Genomic DNA, 26,771 nt, shown 5'->3' on the forward strand with positions numbered 1-26,771 from the left:
CAGTCATCAAAGGCAGCGAAAAATTTCCAAACACAACAGTGATGCAATAGTAACTAAATTAATAAAGCATAAGCATTAATGTGCTTCTAGTAGTTCTTCATTTAAAGAAGTGTGCTCTTGGTGGTATTCACTTGAATGCACCGCATTTTGTGCTGTCTCCTGCAACACTGCGGTAGGATAGATCACACAACTCGCTTGAATATGAGTGCAAGTTAGCCTGCCTGGGCTGACGACTAAGTGTCCTATAAAGCTGGATTCACACGAAGGAATGGATCGCCGATTCAGTCTGTGGACAAGCATGACGTGGCTCAGTGCCGCCAAATCAAGCCGCACACATGGACAGCGTGGACGAGCTACTAGCAGCGCTATTCGTTGCAGCTCAAGACACGCCACGCTTGTTTGTAGTTTAATCCAGCGATATGGCATATCGTGTGAATCCAGCATGATGCAGCATCATGTTGCGGCTACTTTTGGCAGCGTGTGAAGCTTTAGCATATAAGTTTTGTGACCAGAAAAAAAGGTTATTCAAGAATCCCGATTCACATTTTGTTAAATTTTTGGCGCATGCTATTACCACAGCTCTCAATTATCAGTGTTGCAAGCGTCCATGCGCTCATAACTGAGACAGTTTGCAGAGTGAAAAATTGTTCAAATTTTCCACGTTTTACAAAGTAACCGCTGCACTATATCCTTTCTACTACACAAGAAAAAAATGGTGTCCTTTTAACTCTTTCTGTACCGCACCCTTTGGGCATTGTTAGCCCGCTATCCATGGTTTCAAACGCCACTTTCGAGACCTTCTGTGCCGCTCACGGGCACACTGCGCTATCGGACGTGAAGGAGGAGAACTATACTTTGCTTTTTAAGCAGTTCATTTTTCCCCCCGAGGAGGTGATTTTTGAACGCGCTCCAAAGTTTTACGATCATCAAAGTAGAAAGCAAAAATGGCCACCCGCTATCGATGATTTAAAACATCGCTTTCGAGACCTTCCGTGCCGCTCACGAACACAGTGCGCCATCACACGTGAACGAGGAGAACAATATTTTCATTTTCTAAGCAGTTTGCTTTTCTTTTTTCCACCAGGCGGTAATTTTCGAACGCGCTCCGAAGTTTCACGATCATCAAAGTAGAAAGCAAAAATAGCCACCTTCAAGAGTTGTGCGAGCTTCGAAAGATCGCAGATCCTGTGATTCCGCTGCGTCTGCGGCTGATTTTATTGATGGATCGTGCAGCAGCAAGTCTGAGGATGCTGCTTTTTAATCGAACTTTGACTCTGAGAGTGACGACGACGCAAACCAGCCCGGAACATCGGCAGCCGCAGCCCCGCATGCCCAACTGTAGCGCTCACAGTTAAATTTTTGTAGCGGAATACCTGTTCAATTAAACATTTTTATTTTTTTGGAGATAGTGCCTATTAGACGGCAATACATTTTGTGTATCTCATAATTTTCATTACATTTTTTTCTTAGATACAAGCATATCTTTTTACTAACTTTGTTAAATTTTATCCCACAATCTTGATTTTGGCAATTTATATTTTTTTATGACATAAATCTCATTAATAAGACTTTTATGCATGAAAAGTGCATTCATTCTGCTTTTTGTTTATGTATTACATAAAATATTCAGTGCAGTAGTTCCCTCAGAAAAAGAAAATCTGGCGTAACCTACAAAAGAACACCTATTTTCTCCATGGTAGGGAAAGAGTTAAAGGTTGGTTGCTGGCCCCTCAATGAGCCAGAGACACATCAGCTGAACTTATAGGATAGAAAAGCAATAAATGCATTGAAAAAGAAGAAAACAAGATGAAAAATAACACTAGGAACCTGAAGTTTTGTACATTATTTCAAGACAACACTCATGCACACCCAACACACAAAATAAAACAGCTCACCACTATGTTGTCTGGGTTGAATGTTTCTACTGCATCCAAGAATTGAAACTGGATTGCCTGGTAGGATTTTGAGTGCTCAAAAGTGAAGAAGTGCACATCACCTCGCGTCTCCAGGAGCTCCATGGTTATTCCTGGTTTTGGTACATGCAGAGAAATGAGCAAGAAAGTTAGCAAAGTGGTTAGCAGAGGTTGTGGAAGTATGATTATATGCGCATCCATACCAAGCGCACTGCTACCAAATGCCTTCCACAGGGAGCAAAAGCCAAGCATGAAACTCCCAACACACACAGACTGCTCAAGGTGTGAAACCTTATCAATGACTTACCAACCACATACAGAACAGCTAATTATAGCTAGTGTAGATACAAAGTCACTAAACACTCAACAGGTCTGCCCAGGCAGAACTGCCTTGAAAGTGAAAGTTTCCATTCACTTGATTGTAGCATAACACTACAAAGGAAAGTGATGCAGGTTCCACAGAAAGTAAGCTCTGCAGTTGAGGAAAAAGTTCCCTGGTCTCGGAAACTTCCCTTCCCCTTGCCGATTTCCATAGTAATTGCTTGCTTAAAGAACTGAACCACATACAAATAGTGCAGACTCCCTTTTAAACACTGTCCAATGCATTGACTTTGTTGAAAAGTCAAACAATTTGAACATGTCTCTTCAGTTTCACATGGTGCACTTCTACTAAGCTTAACTTCTAAGAAAACAATAAGATTTCTGAAGTGCCCCTATTCCTATAAAAGTGCGCCTACTGTATATACTTGCTAGAATATAGCAAAACATTGACATAATTTGATACTACTTTATTGGGAATCCTGGATAATCAGTAGAATGTATATGGTTGTATAGTTAAAATTGCAAACTTTACTCAGTAATTTCAACAGCCAGCACGCCACTACTTGGGTAATTTGATAGCTTTCTCTGCGGCCTCGGAGAGAAATCAGAGCACCGAGCCCAATTATAAGGACTGACGACTCAGGCATCTAGCAATGCCTTTGTTTTCTGTCCTATATGTAATACCTATGTCATGTGCACAACTTGAGCTGTGTATCATGGAGATGGGTTTGCATGAGGCTCATCCCGCGAGCGACGATCAGGAAAGGACATGACGCTTCTCCACTCAGCAATGCACAAAGGCACTACAGTCGCTGACCAATAAATCGGACACCGATAATCCAGACATGCTCGGTAATTCAGACAACTTCGTGGCACCGCCAATGGCCGCGTAGACTTGTGTAAAGACGACCAATATTTCGGACAGCTGCCAGCTCTACATTCGATTATCCAGACTTCGTCTGTGACTGTAGCGTACGCCGATTCTGCCGCCATTATCTCCTTGGGCAACCTCAATGAGACATGAAGTATGGCCTCAGAGATTAGAGACATCAAGTATGGCCTCGGAGATTACACGTAAAATGGTAATCCCTGAGGCCTTGTCTCGGTCGCAGCACTACACCTCAGATTAAATTACCAATGCTGATATTGGAGGCTTTGCCTGAATTGTAAGGTCGCGTCAACATCGTGATCATCACATCCTATTCCGGCAACACAGCGCATGGCCCGCTCTCGTCATTCTGTTTGTTTAGTTGGCGTTCCAGACAGCACTCTGCTGGCTCCAAGAAGTCTTTCTCGTGAAGTGATTGAAAGGCCGCGTCAAATGGCACCAACGGTTCCCTCACAGTCTGACTTTGCATGAGTCTTGAGTTGCAGTCCGACTGACCCCGACTTGCTGCCTGACCCCGACAGCCTGAAATGCTGCCTACCACAACGAGCTCAAATGCGGACATCATTGATGACCTGCTAGGCTGTGGTGTGCCGATTCCTGCCGCCGTTACATTTGAAGACTTTGCAGACGTCGACAGCACGGTGTTGTGTGCCGAACTGAATGATGATGAAATAATTGAGCAAGTTCTCCCACCGTCAAACAGGGACTCTAACTCGGATGATGATGTGCCGTGCGGATCTGACTCGAGCCTTTGCAGTCCTTGCATCAGCATATAGCGACAACAGAAAACCGGCAGAAATATAGACGTACTTGGTTACAAGTAAACGGAAGTGTGTGCAGCAATGAATCGACCATTTCTTCCTTGCACAGGGGCATTAAAAAGTAAATAAAATAATCTTTTTTGTGCACATTTGTTTTTTCGGACATTCGATAGTTCGGACTTATTTACGTTCCCCTTTAAGTCCGAATTATCGGTCGTTGGCTGTATAACAGGGTTCATTGATTCTCTGACACAGCACAGAGAAGGCTCCGGAATCAGAGCATCAACAACCACAGGTTTATTAACTCAAGACACAACCCAGTGCAACAGCCACGGCGCTTAAGAGCAAAGGCACATCAGAAGACCTATCGAGTAAGCGTGCTCGCTGCGCTAGGCTAACCAGAGTAGTGGTCCACCAAGTGTGAGACGACAAGTCGTGGGAGCAGAGGTACCATCTAACCAACTCGTTGCAAGCCTGTGAGCATCTGCTGCGGAGATGAAGTGGTCAGCGGAAGAGAGCTCGGGTGCAGAGGTCGCCCAAAGCCCATCACTTGGGAGGCCAATCAGGGTGCATCCCAGTGACATGTGCTCAAGCAGTAACTCGACGCCGGGAGGGAGAAGCACGGTTTGTGCAGGAAAAAAGCTGCTACCACCAGGCAACAGATCCCGGAGGTCGAGCTTTGGATCACACTCGAGATGGGGGATGAAGCATCGGAAGGCACCTCAATCCCCACAGCATTTACCCGTCGTATCACCTCCTTGCATGTTTGCAGCTTTGCCCCTCTCCCGCTAGTAACACTCTCAATGTGGTGCTGATGATTGATAATTGATGTTATTGGAGCAAGGGCCAGGTGTGGCCAAAGAGTGCTAAGGCAATGGTAATTAGCCGTCAATGGTGCATGAACTGCGAATATCAAAGGGTAGATGTAACACAGCTGTACAGAGGTCTAAAAACATATAAAGTGCGCAAAACATATACAGTCAACATTCGATTTCTCGGACTTAACAGCCCACCAGGATACGAGTGCCAGTGTATGTACATATTCGCGGTTTACTGAACAGCAATGAAGCACCTAACCATGCCTGATTGGAACCAATGTCTGCCCGAGCTAGATTTCAATGCAAATGCCAGACCAGCATGGTGTGGCTTGGTTTTGTGGTTGCTGCCACAGCAACCGCAAGGTGGTTTTCTTGCGGTTGTTGAGGGGCGGGGGGGGGGGGGGGGGGGGGTTGGACCAGGGTAATGATCCTGAAGAATGTGCACTTTATTTCTACGATGTTTGATTTACAACAATAAAGAAAGCACCACAACACCACAACCCTTGTTATTTGCAAATGAGAGCAGCAAGTATAGCTGACAAAATGTTCATTTCAGTATTACGTAGATGGCTGTCACTTAGACGAGTGCTGCATGTCCTCAGAGATGGTGCATAGCGAGCCCCAAGCTACATGGCATCAGATATACTATATACATGTGTTTACACCAAATGACGCCCATGCTGAAACCTTGGCCAACCTGTGCCAATATTAGTTTTTTTTTTTTTTTTTTAAGCAGAATGTGATCTGTCACCACTATGAGCAGCCTCAGGAACCATTTACAGATGCTCCATGATGCAGATAGTGATTTACTGATGCGAGATGTAGTGGCAGATAAATGCATTGCACTATACTTAACCCTTTGCGGTCTGATGTCGGGCAGGGCCCGACAACGCAAGACGGCCGTAGCAGTCCGCTGTCGGGCACCGCCCGACAAGGGGGTTCGGGAGTTAAATTTCGCGGTTTTTCTTACTGCAATTCGTGCGCATTCTTTGTATACACGATGCGCCATCTCTTGAGGGATAAATAAACTTTGTTTGTTGAAGTTTGCTTCTTTTTTCACTAGCGTGCAGCACAATATTCAGCACGGCTTCTGGATCCCAGAGCGTTCTCACTTGCGCGCGGAACAGCACGTTCGCGCGGTTCGCTAAGAAGCATGACCACTTTTTCATGGCTTGTGTTTTACGGTGGTGCATTTAGTGAAAGCTTCTAGGGGTTTCCATTGTCAATAGCTTTATTTTGAGGCGCACACAGCTACAGAATCATGGTGAGAAAGAACAGCGACACCTGCAGTACCGCCGCAACCTCATCCTACAGCTGGTGGGCGCCGTGAGGGCTAGAGCCAAAAAGCAAGGCCCGTCTGCGCAGAAGGAGTGCGAGGAAAGGCTAGATGGGAGGAGCCATTTGATCTAAAAGCTCCCAGGCCAAAGCAGCAAGGACTGTGCCGCTTGTAGCGATCGAAAAACAAACAGAGGCAGGAGGGAAACTGTGTTTTCCTGCAAAACCTGCAGTAACAACCCTGGCCTGCACCCAGGAGAATGCTTCGAGCGGTATCATACGCTGCTCAAATATCGGTAGAGAAGTTGCCTGCAGAATGCAAGAGAAAAAATAAATATCCTGTGAGTTTTTCTTCCACAGTTGGTGGTCTTCTTAGCGGCGCCACAAACTGGCAAAATAGTTTCGGACCAGAACAGCCGGAAAGTGGGTAAAAGTTTCAGACCGCAAAGGGTTAAACACCCCATAACAAATAAAATACACCCCTTGTTGGGGGTACTGGCTAGCCTTCTCAAGTTTAACGGTAAGGATTCTGAAATGCTGCACATTGTTAGCCAGCTGAAGCCATGATCCGGTGCCATGAACTATCGAACCAAGTGTTCCTGCAATGATGAGTGCTTAAAAAGCAACTGCGCACACAGTAAAACAAGGTAATGTGTGTCTATGAAACAAATGTTCATGCTTCCTTTTTAATGTGATTCTTTCCAGATAATTAAAATATCCACTTAACTAGGATATAGACTAAAGTTTTCACTGTATTCCAGATTTTTTTTTGCTTTCTCTATTGCTCAAATGTAAATATTTTCGGGGAAACAGGCAAACTTATGGGTAAGAGCAGTCAACTGACTGTTCTTTGTGTCCACTCAAAAAACAAGTTGCATTAGTTGACAGGTATAGCCTGCTGTCATATTAACGAAATTGTTAGAAAAACAAAACTCGGTGACTATCAGTACCTATGACAGTTTTAGGTGCTAATTCTGAGCATAACAAGTATTTAAATGCTGCTTAAGTGCTGCTCAATGCTTTGAATGCAACATCCGAAATGGTGACAGCATTTACTAGAAGGCATGTGTACCATATGATTATCAACAGTTCACTTGGTTATTTGGCTATTTTGGCATTTTCGGTATTTGCCTGTGTGTTTTTTTTTTTATGGGCAAATAGAAATTTACTTAATTTCAGCTTTGTTTTACTGAAACTTTAAGACGACACGCAGTGCAAAAAGTGCTCAAATGCACACAATGCTTTAGATGAATCAAGCAATTCGCTCTCATAGTTGTACTTCCATGCCTTGCTTAAGATTACAGAAATACTGACATTTATGTTATTTCTGAAGGTGCACAGTAAATAAATATGCAAATAGACAAACACTAAACAGCTTATTAACACTTTAGGAACAAGACATAGAAATAACCCCCAAAAATTTTTATTTTCCATCTAAATGTGCAAAGTGCATCTAGAATAAACATTATCAACAAAAGAAAAAATATTTTGAGGAATTTTCTTTAATAATATAAGGGAAGGGAGGCAACACCAGCCAGAAAACTGAAAGTGGCCTTCACCTCAAGCCACTTATGCATTTACAAACAGCTCTCGTCATATGCTAGCCATAGGTGTTACATTGCATTTGCTTTACATTAGGTGTGTGGCACCACTGCAGCTGGAAATCTTATATTGGTCCGTCTCCTCTGACAGTGCTTTCATAAGAAAGCAACTCACATGCCAAACTTCTTCTATGTGCTGTATTCCTGCTCTAGATCAACAAATAACACTTGCTGCCTGTAGCCGCGTTTACATGAATGCGACAGAATGCGACAGTATCGCATCACATTTCCTAGCGCATCACGAGTAATGCGATGCGCCAGCGTTTACATGTAGCGCATCACCCCTGGTGCGCTCGTGGCGGCACACGCACATCGAACGCAAAGCAGCCCTTGCAGACGCTTCCAGCGTCACACCACCATGCAGCTCGGCGAGCGCCCAGCAGATCCACAGCAAATTGCGTTTCCTACAATTGCTAATGCCATGCGATCGCGTTTACATGCACTGTGAAAGTCGACTTACGCGTCTCAATCCACCCCTGCCTGGCGCATCAGTGTGACGCGCTTTTCTAGCGCATTAGCCCCGTTTACATGGATGCGATGCGCTAGCAAGCTGATGTGATGCGATGCGATGCGCCAGTTGTCGCATTCATGTAAACGCGGCTTGTCACTCAGTGTTGGCTGAAGACATTTAGCCAGCAACTCTGTACTCGATACCGAAACACAGCAAGAAAAAGTAGCAGTTTTGCCCGAAAGGTGAAGCATTGATTGCAATAGCAAATTATTAGACAGCTATAGACAGTAAGGTTAGTAGTTTTATCAGCTGTAAAACTGCTGTAAACATTCGCTTAATAACTAAATTACCAAGCCTGATGTGAAGCACACACAGGCAAATATGAACACATCTCACTCGATGACCTCAGACAATCACTGTCAAACCGCTCGCGTGATGAAGGGCGGCAGTAGCAGCAAGCGAATTCCTCTTGCTTCTACGTGAGCTAGGCGCATGAGTACGCAACACACACGAAGCCATCAGCTATCTCGGGTCGGTTAGCCTTCGAACCCACTGTAGATAACATCTGAGATGGGACGCACGCGGCCACGCGGCTGCATATCCATGGCCAGAGTAGAAGCGGTGGCGCGCGCTACCATGGCCCTCTTCTGACTATAGAAGCATGCACAGGCAGGCGCTCGCGGGCGCGTGCACATGCACGCACGCACACAAAAGAAGCACTAGCACACCAGCAAAATTAACAATGATCCTACCAGGCTTTCCAATGTGGTGCCAGTTCCTGCCAGGCACCAAGACAGTTGTTCGGCCATACACACGTCCTCTTCCTCGTCGTTTCCTGGAAAAGATTTACATAATCACACTCTCCGTCAAAACATCTAAAATATTTAATAACTCCAACCTCATCAACTTACATTATTAAACAAAGGAGTTTCGATTTGACCAAAAGCAACAAAACATTGACTTCTAATTTTAATATATTTTTGTATGTTGCCCATTTCAGTACACATCCTTTCAATGGTTGCTGCCATAAAAGTACAATGGCAGAAATATGGATGCCAGCATTATAGTAGTAATCGTGCATCTGAAATTTCGCACCATAACTAAATCAAGTATTCCAGTACCGCAAGCAGGAACATGGACACAAGACAAATACACAAAATATGCCAGCATAGCAGCTCTCGTCGGGTTAAATCAGGTGCTGCTTTGGAGGTGCTGCCATCTCCTGGAAGTCACAAAAGCTATTTATCTTGTGCTGTTATCTCCCAGGACTTACAATTTCTGATTTTTATCTCAATCAGCATTCATGCACCTCTGTTTACTATAATCCAGTAGACTTCCGTCATTTCCCGACTCCGGTTAATTCAATTTTTCAGTTAATTCGATTCTGATTGAAGGTTACAGCTGGCGCCCATACATTTCTATGAGCCCAAACCTCCATCATTTCGACCTAAAGATTGGCCTTCGCTGGACTTGACTGGCCAGTTTTGCAGCAATACAGCTGTGTTATGCGGTGAAGCATACCAAAATTGAAAAGGAGTTAACTGTCACGGGACATAGTACGCATTCCTTAATTACACAGGCACGCACGCACCGTCTCCGGTCACACGAGCACCTAGACGCTTACTAAGCATACTGACAGCCATTCAGAGCTGTTTCTTATGGTGCTATGGCGATTTGAGCCCTCATTTCGCCCTCTATGCATGTCTCATATGCTCTCCGGTCACACGAGCACCTAGACGCTTACTAAGCATACTGACAGCCATTCAGAGCTGTTTCTTATGGTGCTATGGCGATTTGAGCCCTCATTTCGCCCTCTATGCATGTCTCATATGCGAGACTGTTAATAGTGCCTAGTACGCGTTCATAATAGACATGCGCGCATGCACCGTGCACCGAGAAGCGCAGAAAAACCATATGTGTTTTGGGAAAGCTAGCGAAAAGGAAGGAGGTAAAATGAAAAAAACTCAAAGCCAAGGGGAGGCTTAAAGCCAACAAAAGAACGGAGATCTATCTAAAACTCTGAAGGCCTGCCAGTAAACTTATTAGGCATCTCGGTGCTCGTACTGTGACCGGAGACGGTACATGTGCGTGTGTAAACTGAGGAACACGTGTTATGTCCCGTAACAGTGGCTACTTTCCCCACTTGGTATGCTTCACCTCCGTAACACGGTTGTGTTGCGGCGAAGCTAACTTTAAAGGCAAATAATACACCATGTTTTGCCGTTTCTTTCTGCTTTATGTTCAATTCGACCAGTTTTGTCAGTCACGTGAGGATCAAATTAACGGAAGTCAACAGTACAGCATCATGCAAATACATTCGCTTTGGTTTTCATATAACTATGCATAGCATATGTTGTTCAGAATGATGATTTCTCCTTTGGTGCCCCCCCACTGAACTATTTCCACCAGTTGCTCAGTCGCTAGGTTCACCGCTTTCACTCCAGTTTGCAGCAGTTTACAGCTAGCTGCCCACGTGTGCACAGCTGTTCAGCTATAGCTACACATGCCATCTGTCGATTGACATCATTATATCCAACCCAGCAGATGAACAAAATACAAAATCAGAATCACTGGATGAAGGCTCATCATTCAACAAAGTATTTGCGCAATGTCTCAAAAGCAGGCTAGTTCTAAGACTGAAATAGTAAGCATAAATTTTAATACTACTTTTATTACAAAACGAGCCATCTTGAAATAAGCGTCAGTAAAGTTGACCTTGGAGAGTGTACCTCATTTAAAAAAAAGAACTTTATAAGGTGTTATTAGCTACTTGTGGCGACGAGCGACGACGTAGACCGGTAAAGTCGTGGGCTCTCGAGGAAGAGGCGAAACCGACAGCCGATTTCTTAGCGTAGCATTTTTTAATCCCTTTCGGAATGCTAGCCTGTGCCGGTGCGGGCCAGCCGCTCGTGCCTCGTGCAGACGCGAGCGTCTATGTAATTATCATGCGACGCCGTTGCTGCTGCCGCTACAGAGGACTCCCCCCTAGAGAGGAGGAAAGTTCGACGAACGATGGAAAGTCCTCGTGACGCGGCGTGTCTTGGCGTAGGTATTGGGTGTCACGGACGAAGGCGGCGTCAATGGATGCAGCAGGGTTGCGTCGCACATTGGTGGAGCCGATGGCGCGGGTGCTTCAATGTAGGCTGGTTTGAGACGTTCCAGGGCAATTGTGTCTGATCGGCCATTGACGTTCATGACAAACGTAGTCTGACAACGCTCGAGAACACAATATGGCCCGGAGTAGTGTGGCTGTGGCTGCAATGGCTTCCGCACGGCACAGTTACGAACGAAAACGTGGGTAGCAGAGGTGAGTGTGGGAGAAACGTACGGAGACCTTGCTTCTTGTGAACGTGTAGGCACGAGACGTATCTGACTGAAGAAATCTTGCAGTTCGGCAACGTAGTCGGCAGGTGATGGCATAGGTGTTTTGCTGGTGGTGACTCGAATGGAAGGCATAGGTGAGTGCCGTAGACTAGCTCAGCACAGGAGCAACCTAGGTCGCTCTTGAGTGCGGCTCTGATGCCAAGTAAGACGAGTGGCAAATGCAGAACCCACTTCTCCGGCGATTCATGCGCCATAAGGGAGGCCTTGAGATGCCTGTGAAAATGTTCAACAAGTTCATTGGACTGCCGGTGGTAAGCAGTTGTATGAAAACGTGTCGTTTCGAGTAGTTTGAGTAGCTCGTTGAAGAGTGCCGAGTCAAACTGCCGACCGCGATCGGTGACTATTGTGGATGGCCAGCCGAACCTTGCAATCCATGTAGACACGAAAGCTGCTGCAACAGTGGGCGCTGAGATGTCAGATATAGGTGTAGCTTCTGGCCACTGTGTATAGCGGTCGATGCGTGTCAGCAGGTAGCAGTAACCTTTTGAAGGTGTGAGAGGGCCGACGAGGTCCAGGTGTACGGTATTGAAACGAGCATCCGGTGGAAGAAAAGACTTGGCAGGTGGAATGGGATGACGCTGGATCTTGGAGCGTTGACCCGACGAACAGCAGCGAACCCAATTGCAAACTTGCACGTTTAGCCGAGGCCAAACGAAACGACGGGATAGAAGCTTTTGTGTCGCGCGTATGCCAGGATGGGACAGGTTGTGCACGGTTTCGAATAGACGTCTGCGAAGGAATGCCGGAATGTATGGTCTAGGTGTGTCGGTAGAAGTGTCGCAGACGACGGACGTACCCCATCCGGAGTCACAACGACGTCCTCCAATTTCAGGGACGTTGACGAATTCCGGAGTGTACGAAGTGTGGTGTCGTCACGCTGTTGACTGGCGAGTAAGTCGACATCGATGATGAAAGGCTTCGGAGTCTTTCATCATTCGGAGCGACACTTCTACCGTCAATGTGGAAACGGCATTGGCACAACTCGGAACATCGGCTGGAACGTTGTCGGTGCCCTTGATGTGTTGGAACGTTGTTGTAAACTCGGAGATATAAGAAAGGTGTAGACTCTCGCGGGGCGAGTAACAGGCAGCCGAACGGTTCATTGCTTGCACCAGGGGCTTGTGGTCTGTCAAGACAGTAAATGCACGGCCTTCTAGGAAATGGCGAACATGTCTGATAGCCAAGTAAACTGCGAGTAATTCACGGCCGAACACGCTGTAGCGGGACTGCGCAGGCTTCAGTTTCTTGGAGAAAAAGGCAAGTGGATGCCACTCATTGTCGATGAATTGCTGCAGAATGGCACCAACGGCAGTGTTTGAAGCGTCGGTCATGATGGCAGTGGGCGCGTCTGGCTTTGGGTGTCTAAGCAGCGTGGCGACGGCGAGGGCAGACTTGGCTTTTGTGAAAGCGTCGGTGGCTTCTTCAGTCCACTGAAGCCCTTGTTTACGTTTGTTTACCAGCAAAGCGTCTAGCAGAGCCATAAGTCATGCGCAATCGGGAATGAATCGGCGGTAGAAATTGACGAATCCGAGAAATCGGCGAAGCTTGGTGAGTGTGGTCGGTTGGGGAAGGTCTTCGATGACACGAATCTTGGACGGTAGTGGTCGAATGCCAGTAGCATCAACGATATGACCGAGGAACTCAAGTTCCGGTTGACCGAATTCGCTCTTGGCGACGTTGATGACAATTCCTTTACTGGCAAGGCGTGAAAACAACAACCGCTAATGGTGAAGATGTTTTTCTGTGGAAGAGCTTGCGACGAGAAGGTCGTCAATGTATGCAAAAACGAAAGGCAGGCCTCTGGTGACGGAATCGATGAAACGCTGAAAGGATTGGCCTGCGTTCCGTAAGCCGAAAAGCATGCGGATAAATTCAAAAAGACCAAAGGGTGTGGTGATGGCAGTCTTGGGAATGTCTTCTTCAGTGACCGGTAGTTGATAATAGGTGCGAACGAGATCGATCTTAGAAAAGATTGTCGCACCGTGCAACGCTACCGTGAAGTCCTGAATGTTCGGGACAGGGTAGCGATCAGGAACTGTAACGTTGTTTAGTGCCCGGTAATCACCGCATGGGCGCCAGTCTCCCATCTTCTTAGGCACCATGTGAAGTGGTGATGCCCAATTACTGGAGGAAGGGCAGATGATGCCAAGTTGCAGCATGTGTTCGAACTCCGCGCGAGCGATTTTGAGTTTCTCTGGAAACAAACGTCGGGGTCGGAAAGAAATTGGTGGGCCGGAGGTGACGATGTGATGGCACACATCATGTTGCACCGGTTGTGTCCAGTCCGACAGGCATGTCAAAGTGGGAAACTCGCGTAGGAGCGCAGCGAAAGGTTCGTCCAACATGGCAGAAATAGGCACGATCGGCGATGTACCTGATGATAGGACGCCGGGAACGGATAGCTGGGTCACGGAGTCGATGAGACAGCGTCGTTGAAGGTTGACAAGGAGTCCATAGTTGTGCAAGAAGTCTGCTCCAATGACTGCACGACAGACGTCTGCAACCAGGAAAATCCAGCAGAACGCTCGTCGAAGGCCAAGGTATAGCATGACAGATCGTGATGAGAAAACTGGAATCCTGGTGCCGTTGACGGCTTGCAAAAACGACACAGGTGTCGCTTTTCGGTCGGAGTGTTGAGCGGGGAGAATGCTGACGTCAGCTCCTGTATCAACTAAGAACCGTTGTCCCGTAGCTCTGTCTATCGCGTAGAAAAGGCGACTGGTGTGTTGGGCCGTACCACTCGTCGCCGTTAGAGGTCGGCCAGCCTGTTTCCCTGCCAAGCGCAGGGACGCCGACAGTGACGAGTGTCGTTTCGAAAACGGTGGTGGTAGTAGCAAACGCCAGATGTTGTAGTTGATGTTTCATTGCGGGTGCCCGTGCATCTTGATTTGCTGGAACTACGGCTGCGTGGGCAATGAGATGACGTGCGGCGATGTTCTGCTCCACAGATGATGCATTCCAGGCGCTCACACAAGGAGTCGAGCGGAGATTGCGCTACTGAAGAGCAGGGAAGGGTTTGCAAGGCTGTCACCCGGAGACGATGTCGTGGCTGCGATGGTTGGGGTGACTACTTCCATGACTTTGTCGGCCAAAGCGGCAAGTCCGGTAAGATCTATGGTAGAGGCTGTCGCTAGGACCATCTGCATGTTAGCCGGGAGTCGTTGCAAAAACAATTGGCGTAACAGAGCGTAGTCGATGGATCTCGCGTTGTCTCCGAGCAGCTGCCTCATTCGGCGAAGAAGTTGACTAGGACGTCGGTCGCCGAGTTCTTCAGCGGACAGAAGCTGCTGGATGCGAGAACGCTGTGAAGCGGCTGTGCGCTGTAGCAGGGCTGCCTTGAGATTGTCATAGCAGCGGTAGACAGACAATAGGGCGTTCAACAAATCTGCTACTTGGTCAATGGCGACGGGCGAGAGCGCTGCGACGGCACAATGAAACTTTAAGGCTCGAGAGCGGGTACCAGCAACTTGAAATTGCGATTTGGCCTGAAGAAACCACGCCGAAGGATGCTGGTCCCAGTACTGTGGGAGGCGGACGGCGATGGCCGAACAGGAGGGCTCACCGCGTCCGTCGGAAGGGTTCTGGCCTTGAGCACTCGTAGCGTTGGTCTGGTCCATGGTAGTCTCTACCACAGGAGCGTATGGCAGTATCACGTCCGAGGTAACCAAACTGTGGTGGCGAGCGACCACGTAGACCGGTAAAGTCGCGGGCTCTCGCGGGAGAGGCATAACCGACACCCAATCTCTTAGCGTAGCATTTTTTAATCCCTTTCGCAACGCTAGCCTGTGCCGGTGCGGGCCAGCCGCTCGTGCCTCGTGCAGACGTGAGCGCCTACGTAATTATCATGTGACGCCAATGCTGCTGCCGCTACACACTCATACAGGTCTACACCGCATACATATGCAGGGCGTTCATAAAGTTTGTATTGTCGGCACCATACATTTGGTGCAGGCATACACCATAGGCATCAAAATGAGCATGCCTGGTTTCAGGCGAATATAAAAATATTATTCTATACAGTATTGCAAAACACCCCAAGGGCATCAAAAAACAAAAAAGCTGCGTCCATAAGGAAAGTTGGTTGAATCACAAGCAGTGATCTTTCTGTATTTAAAGGGATGCCAAGGAAATTTATACTGACTTTGTGGGGTGCAATATAATGACGCCCCGGCTTATGACACTCTTGTGAAATGGCACAGGCAATTTAAATGGAGTAGAACAAGCCTGGACACAGCAGAACGGTGTGGCCAGTTGTCAGCTCGATGGTGAATCACAAATTGATGCCCAAGCGGAGGCTCTAGTGCTTGCTGACCAGTGGATAACTGTTGAACAATCAGTGCAGCAGGTTCACGTGAATACGGGCTCAGATTGAACTCCCACCAGAGTCTCATCAATCAATGGCAATAATATGAACTTTATGAATGTCCCTTGTACAGAAACCACCAGCCACTTTTATTTGAACCTGCACTTCCGTAAAGCGGACACAAAGATGCAATTTAGTGCTGCTGGTATTTTGGCCCTGCTAAAGGTCTATGACAACAAAAACCATGGAGAGAGTGTAGCAGAGAGCCAACTCGGAAAAAAACTCACGCTTGCTCAGACTGGACAACTCTGGAGCCAAAGATTCTCCGCATCTCATTCTCAGGATTGAGGTTGCGCTGATCTACTGAAAGTAGGCTCTTCTCTGCCCTAGTAGGCCCACAGACAGTGGTAGTAACAGCAGCAACGTGAGGCAGATTCTCGGGCTCCCCCAGCATTCGGTTTACCTCCCGCACGCTGGCTGCTACTTCATCCTCCTGCTGAAAGATCAAACAACCATCTGTTTAGCACAAGAGACAAGCTGGAGCAAAGTGACATGATAAAAGTTACCAAATAATGTGTATGCACAATGCTGTGTGAACCGATTGTGTCTGCATGCTTGCAGCACTGCATCTTGTAATTAGAAAATTGTACTATCTAGTGATGTTAATTTTTGATTTTTGTTCAGTTATGTGATGTCACATATTAAGAGACAGTCGTCACAGTTTCAGAGCTAAAATGCTAGTTATGCTAGATATTTGTTTGAAAACATCTCACGGCAATAGTGAGCCTATCAGAAACTCTGCAGTAGAGTGCTCTGGATTAATTTTGACCACCTGGCTTTGTATACTGTGCACTAAATAGCACACAAGCATTTGCCACACGCATCAGAGTGCAGCAATGGCAGTCGGGAAGGAAATCTGTCAAATGATGCTCAGCATTCACACCAGCGATTGAGAGCTGTGCAACTTACCACAACAAGTGACCAAGGAGTGACTTATGATGAACAACGTTCATGCTGGCAAAAGCAACTTGCTCGGTGCTACAGTGAAATGTCTGAAGATTGGTGCCATTTGTGTCTGCTTTCGCATCAAACGAGTTTAGGCCTTCACAATTAAATGGCATAATAGACAGGACAACACAAGAGACATCTCATTTACCTCAATTAAGCAGGCAAAAATTTCTACCATTTGGACCGACTGGCCACATGCAAGTCTGCATCTTCCATCACATACATGCATGGTTGCCTCTCGCTGCTTTTTAGTTGTATTATTCTAGGGTTCTCATTGCCTACTTTGATGACGAGCTTCTTACAAGTGCCTTGAAATGTGCAGTGGCAGTGTGAGCTGTGGCAGTGTGAGCTGTTATATAAAAGTCCTGGCTAAAAAAAGAAAGAAGAAAAAAAAGCAACAGCATGCCTGTATGCTTGCACTGCCACTATCACGTAAAATATGTGTCAACATATTCCAACTCCCTACTCCTGTGCCGCTGATTGGTTCAGCAGCTTTGCAACTCCAGTCATGGAGTTGAAAAATTGAGCAGTGAACAACTGACCCAAAACACGTCGTCACTTTTCAACCAAAACGACCATTTTAGCTCAACTTGGCCACATGACCTCAGTGACAACTGTGTGAATACACCAATGCTATAGTCACTGAGCCATGTCAATGAATGCTTACTCAATAGTTCTTCGTGTTGTAAAATCCTATTTCAGACAATTCAATTCCCACAACCATACAATCTTTTAAATGTCACTTGCCTGCACTAATGACAGCATTCATCATCAGAGCAGCCCACTGACTCAATGCAGTGCAAAACTGGGACACAAAGCATTCTACATTTTTGCAAAAAGTCATTCTCATCGCATCATCAGAGTACTCATGTCTGATGATTTAGAGTGGCCAACCTAGTTAGTAAAATAAGGTGACGACGAAAAGCAGGACATATGCAAGCCTGCGGATGCCGTGAGCATGAAGAGAAAAATGAAATTTAAAAGTTGCGAAATTGAATGCTAATGAATAAGGAGTTCCCAGGCAGTGGACAGTGAAGGATGAAAGCCACAAGCTGCACTGTGGTGCTAATATAAGTTTGTAACAGGAGCCTCAAGACTGGTCTTGGGGACCGATGGCTAACTGAAGTGTCACACGAAATACTCCAGTAACAAGGAGGGCAGCTCTGCCTGAGCAGCCCTCAATTTTCACACGTGTGCTGATGAAAAGAACACATCAGTGCTGCTCCAACATCAATTGCCAGTACATCCACTCGGAAATTTCCTTGAGCAGTCAGGTATCATAAATAATAAATATTGAGTAGTTTTCAGCAGCCAACTAAAGTTGTAGAGCATTCCTTAAAAGGAAATGCAAATAGGACATTGCTGGTATACGTATATATGGCTGTAACAGGAATACCAATGTACGTTTGGCCACAGGAATGGATGTATGTATGGGCACGGGTAAGCGGCAACCATGCAGTTGCCGCTAAACCTTTTTTGATTCTACATGCAGTTGACCGCGCTTCTTGGAGCATGGCTGTATCCATCGACCTGCGCATGTGCGGTTTCACCAGTGCTGATCTTTAATGACTCGCCGACACCACTGCCAGTCCTGCTATCTGACGCAAGTCAAGATCTTTGGTGCCAGCAAGTAATCCAGGGCACCATCTTCATACCTTTGCACACGGATTCACAGCCACCAGGAATGACATCTCCCTTCCGGCTCTACTTAAGCAGCTGCCTTCATCCGGCCACTTTCAGTGGGCACAGGAAAGCGGCAACTATGCAGTTGCCGCTAAACCCTTTTTGCTTCTACATGCAGTTCATCGCGCTTCTTGGAGCATGGCTGCATCCGTCGACCTGCGCATGTGCGGTTTCACCAGTGCTGATCTTTAATGACTTGCCGACACCACTGCCAGTCCTGCTATCTGACGCAAGTCAAGATCTTTGGTGCCAGCAAGTAATCCAGGGCGCCATCTTCATACCTTTGCACACGGATTCACAGCCGCCAGGAGCGACATCTCCCTTCTGGCTCTACTTAAGCAGCTGCCTTCGTCCGGCCACTTTCAGTGGGCACAGGAAAAACCCTTTTTGCTTCTACATGCAGGTTTGTGAAGCTCAGTCTCTTTACTCTAAGCGTACGAGTAATGTCTGCCAGTAACGTGCGAAGTCTACTAAATAAACTTGCTGCAGTGTCCTCACCGATTGATTCTTGCGCTGCTGACATCGTATGTCTCACCGAAACATGGCTCTCTGCTAAGATAAAAAAATTGCAAAATTTTTTATTGAGAAACTGTATTCATGTTATCGCTGCGATCGTGGCGTGTGATCAGGTGGAGGCGTCTTGATTGCAGTTACTGAAACGCTCACTTCAAACTGTTTCCATAGAAACACCACTAGAACGTGTTTGCGTGCGCGTTGTACTCAACAACAGAGATGTCATTTTTTGCACATGCTATCGCCCTCCAATTGCTTTGACATCATTTTGTGATGATCTTCATGACGCATTAAACAAATTAGTTGTCAGATACCTTAACGCGCCCCTTTTTCTTCTTGGCGACTTCAACTTTCCCGATATCATTTGGCATAACGACACAGCAACGTCCCAGTCTTCTCAGAGTACCCAGTTTATAAACACTTGTTTGGACTTCCACTTTACCCAGCTTGTACTGAAACCAACGCGCGTGTCTGCCTCTTCATCTAACATACTAGACCTGATTCCCACTACGAACCCTGACACAGTTTCCCCAATTCTTTACTTAGAAGGCTTAAGTGATCACCTTGCACTCACTTCTCATATCAACACACAGGCTCCTGTTAAGAAAACTATGAAGGTCATCCGCGATTACAGCAAAGCCGACTTGGCTTCCATTACCGCTGAAATGAAAAATTTCGCAGCTTCTTACATCGCTAATTGCGATCAGCGCTGTGTTGAAGAAAACTGGTGCATTTTCAAAAATAAATTATTGTCACTCATTGAACGTTTCGTACCGCATAGAACAGTCGTTTACACGCCACGGTCCCCTTGGTTCAACCCCTTCTTGAAGCGACTTCGTAACAAAAAAAAAAAAAAAGCAGTTGTTTCGTCGTGCAAAAGCTTCACGTAGTGACGTTACTTGGTCCGCTTACTACCACACTGAAAGTGAGTACAACGCAGCCGCCGCTAGTGCGAAACAGCATTTTTATTCTGTTACACTTCCGTCTATCTTGCAAACTAATCCTCGTAAATTCTGGACCATAGTTAACGGTACTCCAAGCAAAATAATCCAATTACCATACCCCAATGATGAACCTGTTGCTCCTGAAGAATGCTGTAATGTATTTAATGATGTATTTTCTTCGCCTGTTACTGGGATGCCACATAGATTACCGCTTGTATCCAATTCTGGTTTTTCGCCCATGGATTCAATTTCTGTTGACAGGGTTGGTGCCAGCTGCCTAATTAACAATCAAAAAACGTCTTCCTCTACCGGCCCAGACTGCTTGAATTCAAAAATTTTGAAGTGCACTAACGTATTTTTTGCTATTATTTTGTTGCACATTTTCACTCAGTCATTGCAGCAGTCTGTTCTTCCACACGACTGGTGCGTGGGAAAGGTGATTCCAGTTCACAAATCAGGTAACACACACTTACCCAGCAATTACCGGCCTATCTCACTAGCAAGCATTTCATGTAAAATTCTCGAGCATATATTCGCACTTGGCCAAGTTTTTAGAATCAAACTTCTTTTTCAACCCCTGTCAACACGGTTTCCGTAAGTTCTTTTCCTGTGAAACACAGCTCTTATCATTTACTAACAATCTTTTTGCAATTTCTGATCTAGGTGCCGACACTGACTGTGTATTTCTTGATTTTGCCAAAGCCTTTGACTCTGTGACCCATGATTTACTTCTGCTTAAGTTGACTGAACTTAACTTGGACATAAATGTACTCGAGTGGATAAAAAAATTCTTTCTAACCGGACACAGTTTGTAAACGCTAATAACTGTAATTCTCGGTTTTCTAATGTACCAGCAGGTGTTCCTCAAGGCTCAGTCCTGGGTCCACTTCTCTTTCTAATCTATATAAACGATCTTTCGAACTGCGTTCTTTCTTCTTCCATAAAGCTTTTCGCGGATGACTGTGTTCTTTACCGTAATATTACTAATCCTTCCAATTGCCAAGAGCTGCAGGACGACCTTAACCGCGTAACTGAGTGGTGTTCTAATTGGTGCGCACATGCAACTAAATTCAAATAAATGCAAGGCCATGCGAATATCTTGTAACACTGCCACGCACACATACCATTTATTAATGGTGCACCTGTGATGTCAGTTACCTCTTACAAGTATCTCGGCCTTCACATATTAAATAACCTTTCTTGGCACTCGCATATTGACTACGTTACTAATAACGCTAACCGCATGCTTGGTTACTTGCGCCGTAATTTTAGCTCTGCCCCTTCCTCCCTGAAGCTAACTCTCTACAAAACATTAGTTCGCTCCAAATTGGAGTATGCTTCAGCCATTTGAGATCCGACTCAGTCTTCATTAGTTTCTACTCTAGAAAGTATTCAAAACTGCTGTGCACATTTTGTCTTATCTAATTATTCTTGCTATGCAAGTACATCTCTTCAATGAAATGAACTCTTAACCTACCTGATCTTTCGTCACGCCGCAAATGTTCCCGTCTCTCCCTTTTTCACAAAGTTTTTCATTTGAACCCCCTTTTAAAAGAAACCCTTCTTGCCCCTCCGTCTTATATTTCGTCCCGCACTGACCACAGCCTTAACGTCGGGGTGTCATTGTGCCGTACAAACCAGTACAGTGACTCATTCATCCCTAGGACAAGCACGGACTGGAATCGCCTTCCCGCATCAATCGCACTCATCACCGACTCTACCAACTTCAAGACCGCTGTTCAGAATGCCTTTTGTTAATATTTTTTGTTAATATTTTTGTTTGTATTTTTACTGCATTACTTTTGTTTTCGACTCCACTCCTTTCTGTAACGCGTTTGGTTCTTGAAAGTATGTGAACTAAATAAATAAATCTCTCTTGACTTATACAGAGGGTGCTGGAAAATTCTCAACTCACTTAAGTAGGAAGTGATGATAACCTGAAATTGTCAGGTTATCTGGCACACCAACTATAAACAGTTCAATGCACTTATCACAGTGCTTGCAAAAAGCCTACAGGCTACTTGAAAAAATTATGAATGTTCATCACTGAGCTACCATTCTGCTGCAGCAATTCCTTGAAGATTACATTAAAGGGACCAACTAGTACCGATTTCTATGGTACCTGTTTTTTTAAATGCCACGGTTTGCTTACCAGTCAGAGTGTCCGAACCTACAGTGGTAACATGGAAAACGGCATGGAACATTCTTTATCAGAATTTTTTTCTATCTGCAGTTGCGATCATGTTCATAAAGTCATATGCTGGAAACAGTGATAGGTGAGCACAATAGCAATTGTATGCCGGCACTGGTGACAATGACGAGTGTGGCCCTAGCTGTAAGAAATTAATATAATGTTTATCAAGCTGATGTTCATGTAGTTCCATGTTTTCTGAAGTGTTGCATTATTTATACAATGATAACTACGTGCTTTCATGGTTTCCTGTTCAACTGCTCTGGTCTATACAAGTGCAGCCACTCGCCAAGCTAAGTTTTCGAAAGTGAAATGACACCTTTACATGTGATACACAGTTCAGCGTGTTGCTGTAGCCACATGTGCGCTTTTGATTTCAGAAGGATGGCATTTTGTATCTCACAGGGAGACCACAGAAATCGGGGTACTCGCTCGAAAACAAACCACTTATGTGCGTCGCCATGCAATGAGGGACGCCACGGGTCTGCCATTTCACTTGTTGCCACAAAAGCAGCACCACTTGTAGCATGAACTTTTTTTAGCTCATAATACACATACAACAAAGCACAAATGCCTATATAATATAAAGACTGAGATTTTAAACAATAAGTATGGTGAACTTAACAGCCAACTTAGATACAGTAATCTGAGTGAATGCATCTAGCATCTATCTTCAGTACCAAGGTTTCCCTACAACTTAGTGTGACATACTGTTTTTCACAACTTCCTCTATCAGTTTCGAATTATAATGCTACTTGCATGCTAACAGCATGCTCGATTCTATCCCTATAAATCAGGGGTTCTCAAGTACGTTCATCCCAGGGAACCCTGCTAAGCTCCATAAAGTGCCAAGGAACCCCCCCCCCCCCTGAATTAACCGAATGTCGAATTATCGAGGGTATCAAGACAACAATAAACAAATGCTTAACTACGTCAGCACGCTTTTATTTCCTCAATGAATCATCAAATCTTGTTGTGATTTAGCACAAGACCAGTGCGGAAGCTGAAATTCTCGTCATCTCACGACTGATTAGCGCTAGCAGCGGCGAAGGCCTCGCGACATCCTTCACGGCGCGCGTCTTCATCTGAGACGCGCTTTGCACCAACAGGCGTGCATCCCGATTATTTTTTCGCCACTCAGCTGCTCGCCAACAAATTGTCCATCCATCGCGATGTATCCGGTGCTCTTCATCTTTGACAGCTTTGCACTGAGTCAAAGCGAAACTAATGTTAGCCGCAACCGCTGCGGACGAAACCGCGGCCGCTATCGACGCGATCATGGACGGCGACGGTTCAGAAGGCAGGCGGCTGACGCACGCACCAAGTCAAAACGAAACTACCGTTCGCTCCAAGAAGTGCGGACGCTATCGACGCTGCCATGGGAGTCGACTACGCAGTTGAGAAGGCACGCAGCCGACGCACGCACCGAGTGAAAACGAAACCACTATTTGCCGCAACCGCTGCGAACGAAACTGCGGTGGTTATCGACGCGATCATAGATGGCGACTACGCACTTATGGAGGCACGCGGCTAGCCGCCAACGCGGTGTTACGCACGGCGATAAACACAAGAATAACGGCTTTAAAGGCACAATTAGGCACGAAGCGCTTCGGCGTTGCTGTCAGTCACGTGCCGCGTACGATTGCCGCTGAGGACCACGGCGATGCGGACTGCGCCACTTCGTTTCGGTTGGACGCTACGCCGTTCTTGCTCTTCTGCGGCGCGCATTTTTTTATTCACGCTATCGGCACCTACCCTATCTACAAATAGGAGAAAGGCGGTAAGCTACGGCCTCTGAGCTTCAAGTGCGAAAGCTTAGGTGCGCTGCCCGTTCTCAGAGGTTGGGTGGCTAAAAGCTGCTTGCGTATTTATTGCACAGTTCGCGCGTTGCTGTTACGCACTGTGATGTGCTTTTTGACACTCCGGCATGGGTAATGGAGGTTCTTTTGATCGAGCGCACCTCGTGTTCGCCGTTTTAGACACTTGTCGAGAGCGGGACCAGGGAAAATTTATCAGTGACTCGTGGAACCCCGAGCAGGGGCCTGCGGAACCCGTAGGTTTCGCGGAACCCACTTTGAGAACCCATGCAGTATAAATCATGGTCTTTACATTTCCACTAAACATTTCATAACACGTTCTGGACAGTTGCCGGTCCCTTTCAAAACTTCCTTTCAATAATTTTCCCAAACAGTAAAACAGAGAACGGTCAGATGGAGCAAGGTCTGTGGCAAGGTTGACAGTAAACGCAGTGATGCTGTTTTTTAATACCTTTGCAACAGCCCATTGTCTTGCAAAGCAGGAACACCTTCCTGCCACTTCTCTTGCCATTCTCTCTTTATCACTGTCTTTCATAGGAAGATGCACAAGTACCAATATTCTTGAGTAATGGCCACACTTTTCTTTTTTGGCACCAAATTTTTAGGGTGTGGCTTATACAAGTAAATGTGCATTTGCTTAAAAAAGACATACTTTAAGCTGTATACGACAACCAAGAGAAGCCTTTCTTTATCTTCGATTGCTATCTGATTAGTAATCCCCGGCATGTAAGTACGGAGCTGCAGCAGCAGAGTTTCGACATATAGCTCTTATAACCACTTTGCTGCTAAAAATAAAACTGTGGCCTTGCCCTATGTTGCAGAGTTTGGACAGGTAACTCTTTTTGGTTGTGGAAAATCAAACTGCCACCATACAGTAACTGTTCACATTTTTATGATTCCTGCAATGCAATCATCTCTCACTGAAAGTGATAATTGACAACACAAAGTTATAATTCAGCTGCTCGTTCTTTTGTTTGCTATTCAGGATATTTATTGGTCCACCTCATGCTATATTTGGTCAGTTTTCAAACATTTGAGCACACATTTGGCTCAAAACTTTTGTATTCCATAATTTTAAGAACTTCATAATATTAACTACAGTTTCTGGATATGCTTGGGGTCGCAGCAAGTGATTTACCTAAGGTTTTCTGAGCTGTCCAAATCAAAACATAGTTGTCATTATATAAGTCTTTTATGAACTGATCGAGACGAAAATTCCCGGACTCAAAGGGCTCGATTCTTGTTTGTCACAACCACACAGAGCCAACAAATAACGAAGCCCAAAAAGCATAGAGGAAGTTATTAGTAGTTTTAATTGAAATGTACAAATGATAAGCTAAAGGGAAAAGAAAGTTGACGAAAAAACAACTTGGCACCAGTAGGAGCTAAACCCGCGATCTCCGTACTACCCGTATCAATTGTGCTACGGCGGCGACATTCTTGGGTATTTATACATGTGTACAAGATCTAACCCGGGGAGTGTTAGCCAGTGCCACTCATGGCCATCGAAGCAGATGTAAACATCCTTTTTTGCCCGATGGCATCCCCCCTAAGTGAACTTTAGGAGCAGGCAACTGACCAATAAATCCTCGTATGCTGCCTAAAGGCATCAAACCTGCCGGAGTTGAGACCCTCGCTATGCAATGAATGAGAAGGGGAATCAAAGGGAACTGATGCCACTCAAGGCCTCTCTGACCTCACTACACATTGGGTCTGAAATTTTTGCTCCAAACTATTGTACACCATTTTTTACTGCAAACTACGACAGTCACTTGAGGATTAACCAATGTACAATTATGATTATCAGTTGACATTTTTATTTCTGCCTGAAGAACTTTCTGCCCGAAGAGCTAAGAGTTGAAACCAATAGACAGAACTACATTTTTAGCCGATGTAGATGCATAACTTTCCATAGACTATAATGAAAATAATTTCCATAGACTATAATGAAAAATACCCATTTGTAGCCGAAGCCATGCCAACCAAGTGCCGGTCGACCCTTCACTTGGATTCTCTCACGTAAACATGTGGTCACGCATCTCCAACGCCGTGCATCGCGCGCTCTCCTATTTCTCAGAAAGTAAAGCGATTTTGCAGAGAGCAATTGTGCATTTTCTTGTACTCCCGAGTCTGCGAGGTACCTCTGTGCAGTCACCGCTGGGGACTTGCAAGTGTGCACAGTAAAACCCTGGTGTATGATGCAATCCTGGCTGATACGAATTTCGGTGTGATACGAATTCATAACATTCCCCAGCAGAAATACATCGCTCACAATACGAAAAAAATGGGCTGTTCCGAACGCGTTGCCGCACCGCTGCGGATCATACGAACACGTGAGCAACAGCAGTGGCGGCCGAGCCACCACAGCGACCGACACAGACAAGCGGCACAGCGGGATCCGTAGTCGCCAAGCAACCGGCTACGTCACACGGCTGCGCAATCTCTCATTGGTCCCCACGTCGAACAGACCGGACCACATCACAGCCTAGCCTATGCTTAGCGAGAAAGTAGACGAGGACCACTGCAGCAATGACGACCACGGCGCAGCCCCAACGGCCAAAACGCTCCCTGCACTCGACATGCTCAGGCGTGGCATGCGAAAACATTCCCGAGATCACGTGCACGCACTTTTACGCCTTCCAGAAGGCGATCGTTGACGATTTGGGCAAGAAGAAAATGTACACGGTTAGTAGAACCCCATTGATACGTTTTTCAAGGGACCGCAAAAAAAAAAAAAAAAGAGTCGCAGTTTCGCCCGAAAGGTGAAGCAACGATTGCGATAGCAAATTATAGACAACTGTACAAAGTAAGGATAGTAGTTGTACCGGCCGTATAAACTTGTAAACAGTCGCTTACTAACTAAATTAACAAGCATGATGTCACGCGCGCACAGGTAAAC

The 26,771-nt window shown here is 45.9% G+C and overlaps 1 protein-coding gene across 2 annotated transcripts in view; it reads right to left on the reverse strand.

The window, feature by feature from the left end:
* LOC119435987 (transcription factor 25-like) overlaps positions 1-26,771 on the reverse strand; it is a 102,757-nt gene that overhangs the window by 57,343 nt on the left and 18,643 nt on the right. The window contains exons 3-5 of one of the 2 annotated variants that reach the window (XM_037702704.2): positions 16,004-16,209; positions 8,782-8,864; positions 1,896-2,026 (exon numbers count right to left, since the gene is read on the reverse strand). In XM_037702704.2, the coding sequence (XP_037558632.1) occupies positions 1,896-2,026; positions 8,782-8,864; positions 16,004-16,209 (420 nt within the window). Of the gene's footprint in view, positions 1-1,895; positions 2,027-8,781; positions 8,865-16,003; positions 16,213-26,771 lie in introns of both variants that reach the window. The other variant, XM_037702703.2, reaches the window with a different exon arrangement.

Source organism: Dermacentor silvarum, chromosome 1 (genome assembly GCF_013339745.2).
Source record: "Dermacentor silvarum isolate Dsil-2018 chromosome 1, BIME_Dsil_1.4, whole genome shotgun sequence".
Taxonomy (NCBI): Eukaryota; Metazoa; Arthropoda; class Arachnida; order Ixodida; family Ixodidae; genus Dermacentor; species Dermacentor silvarum.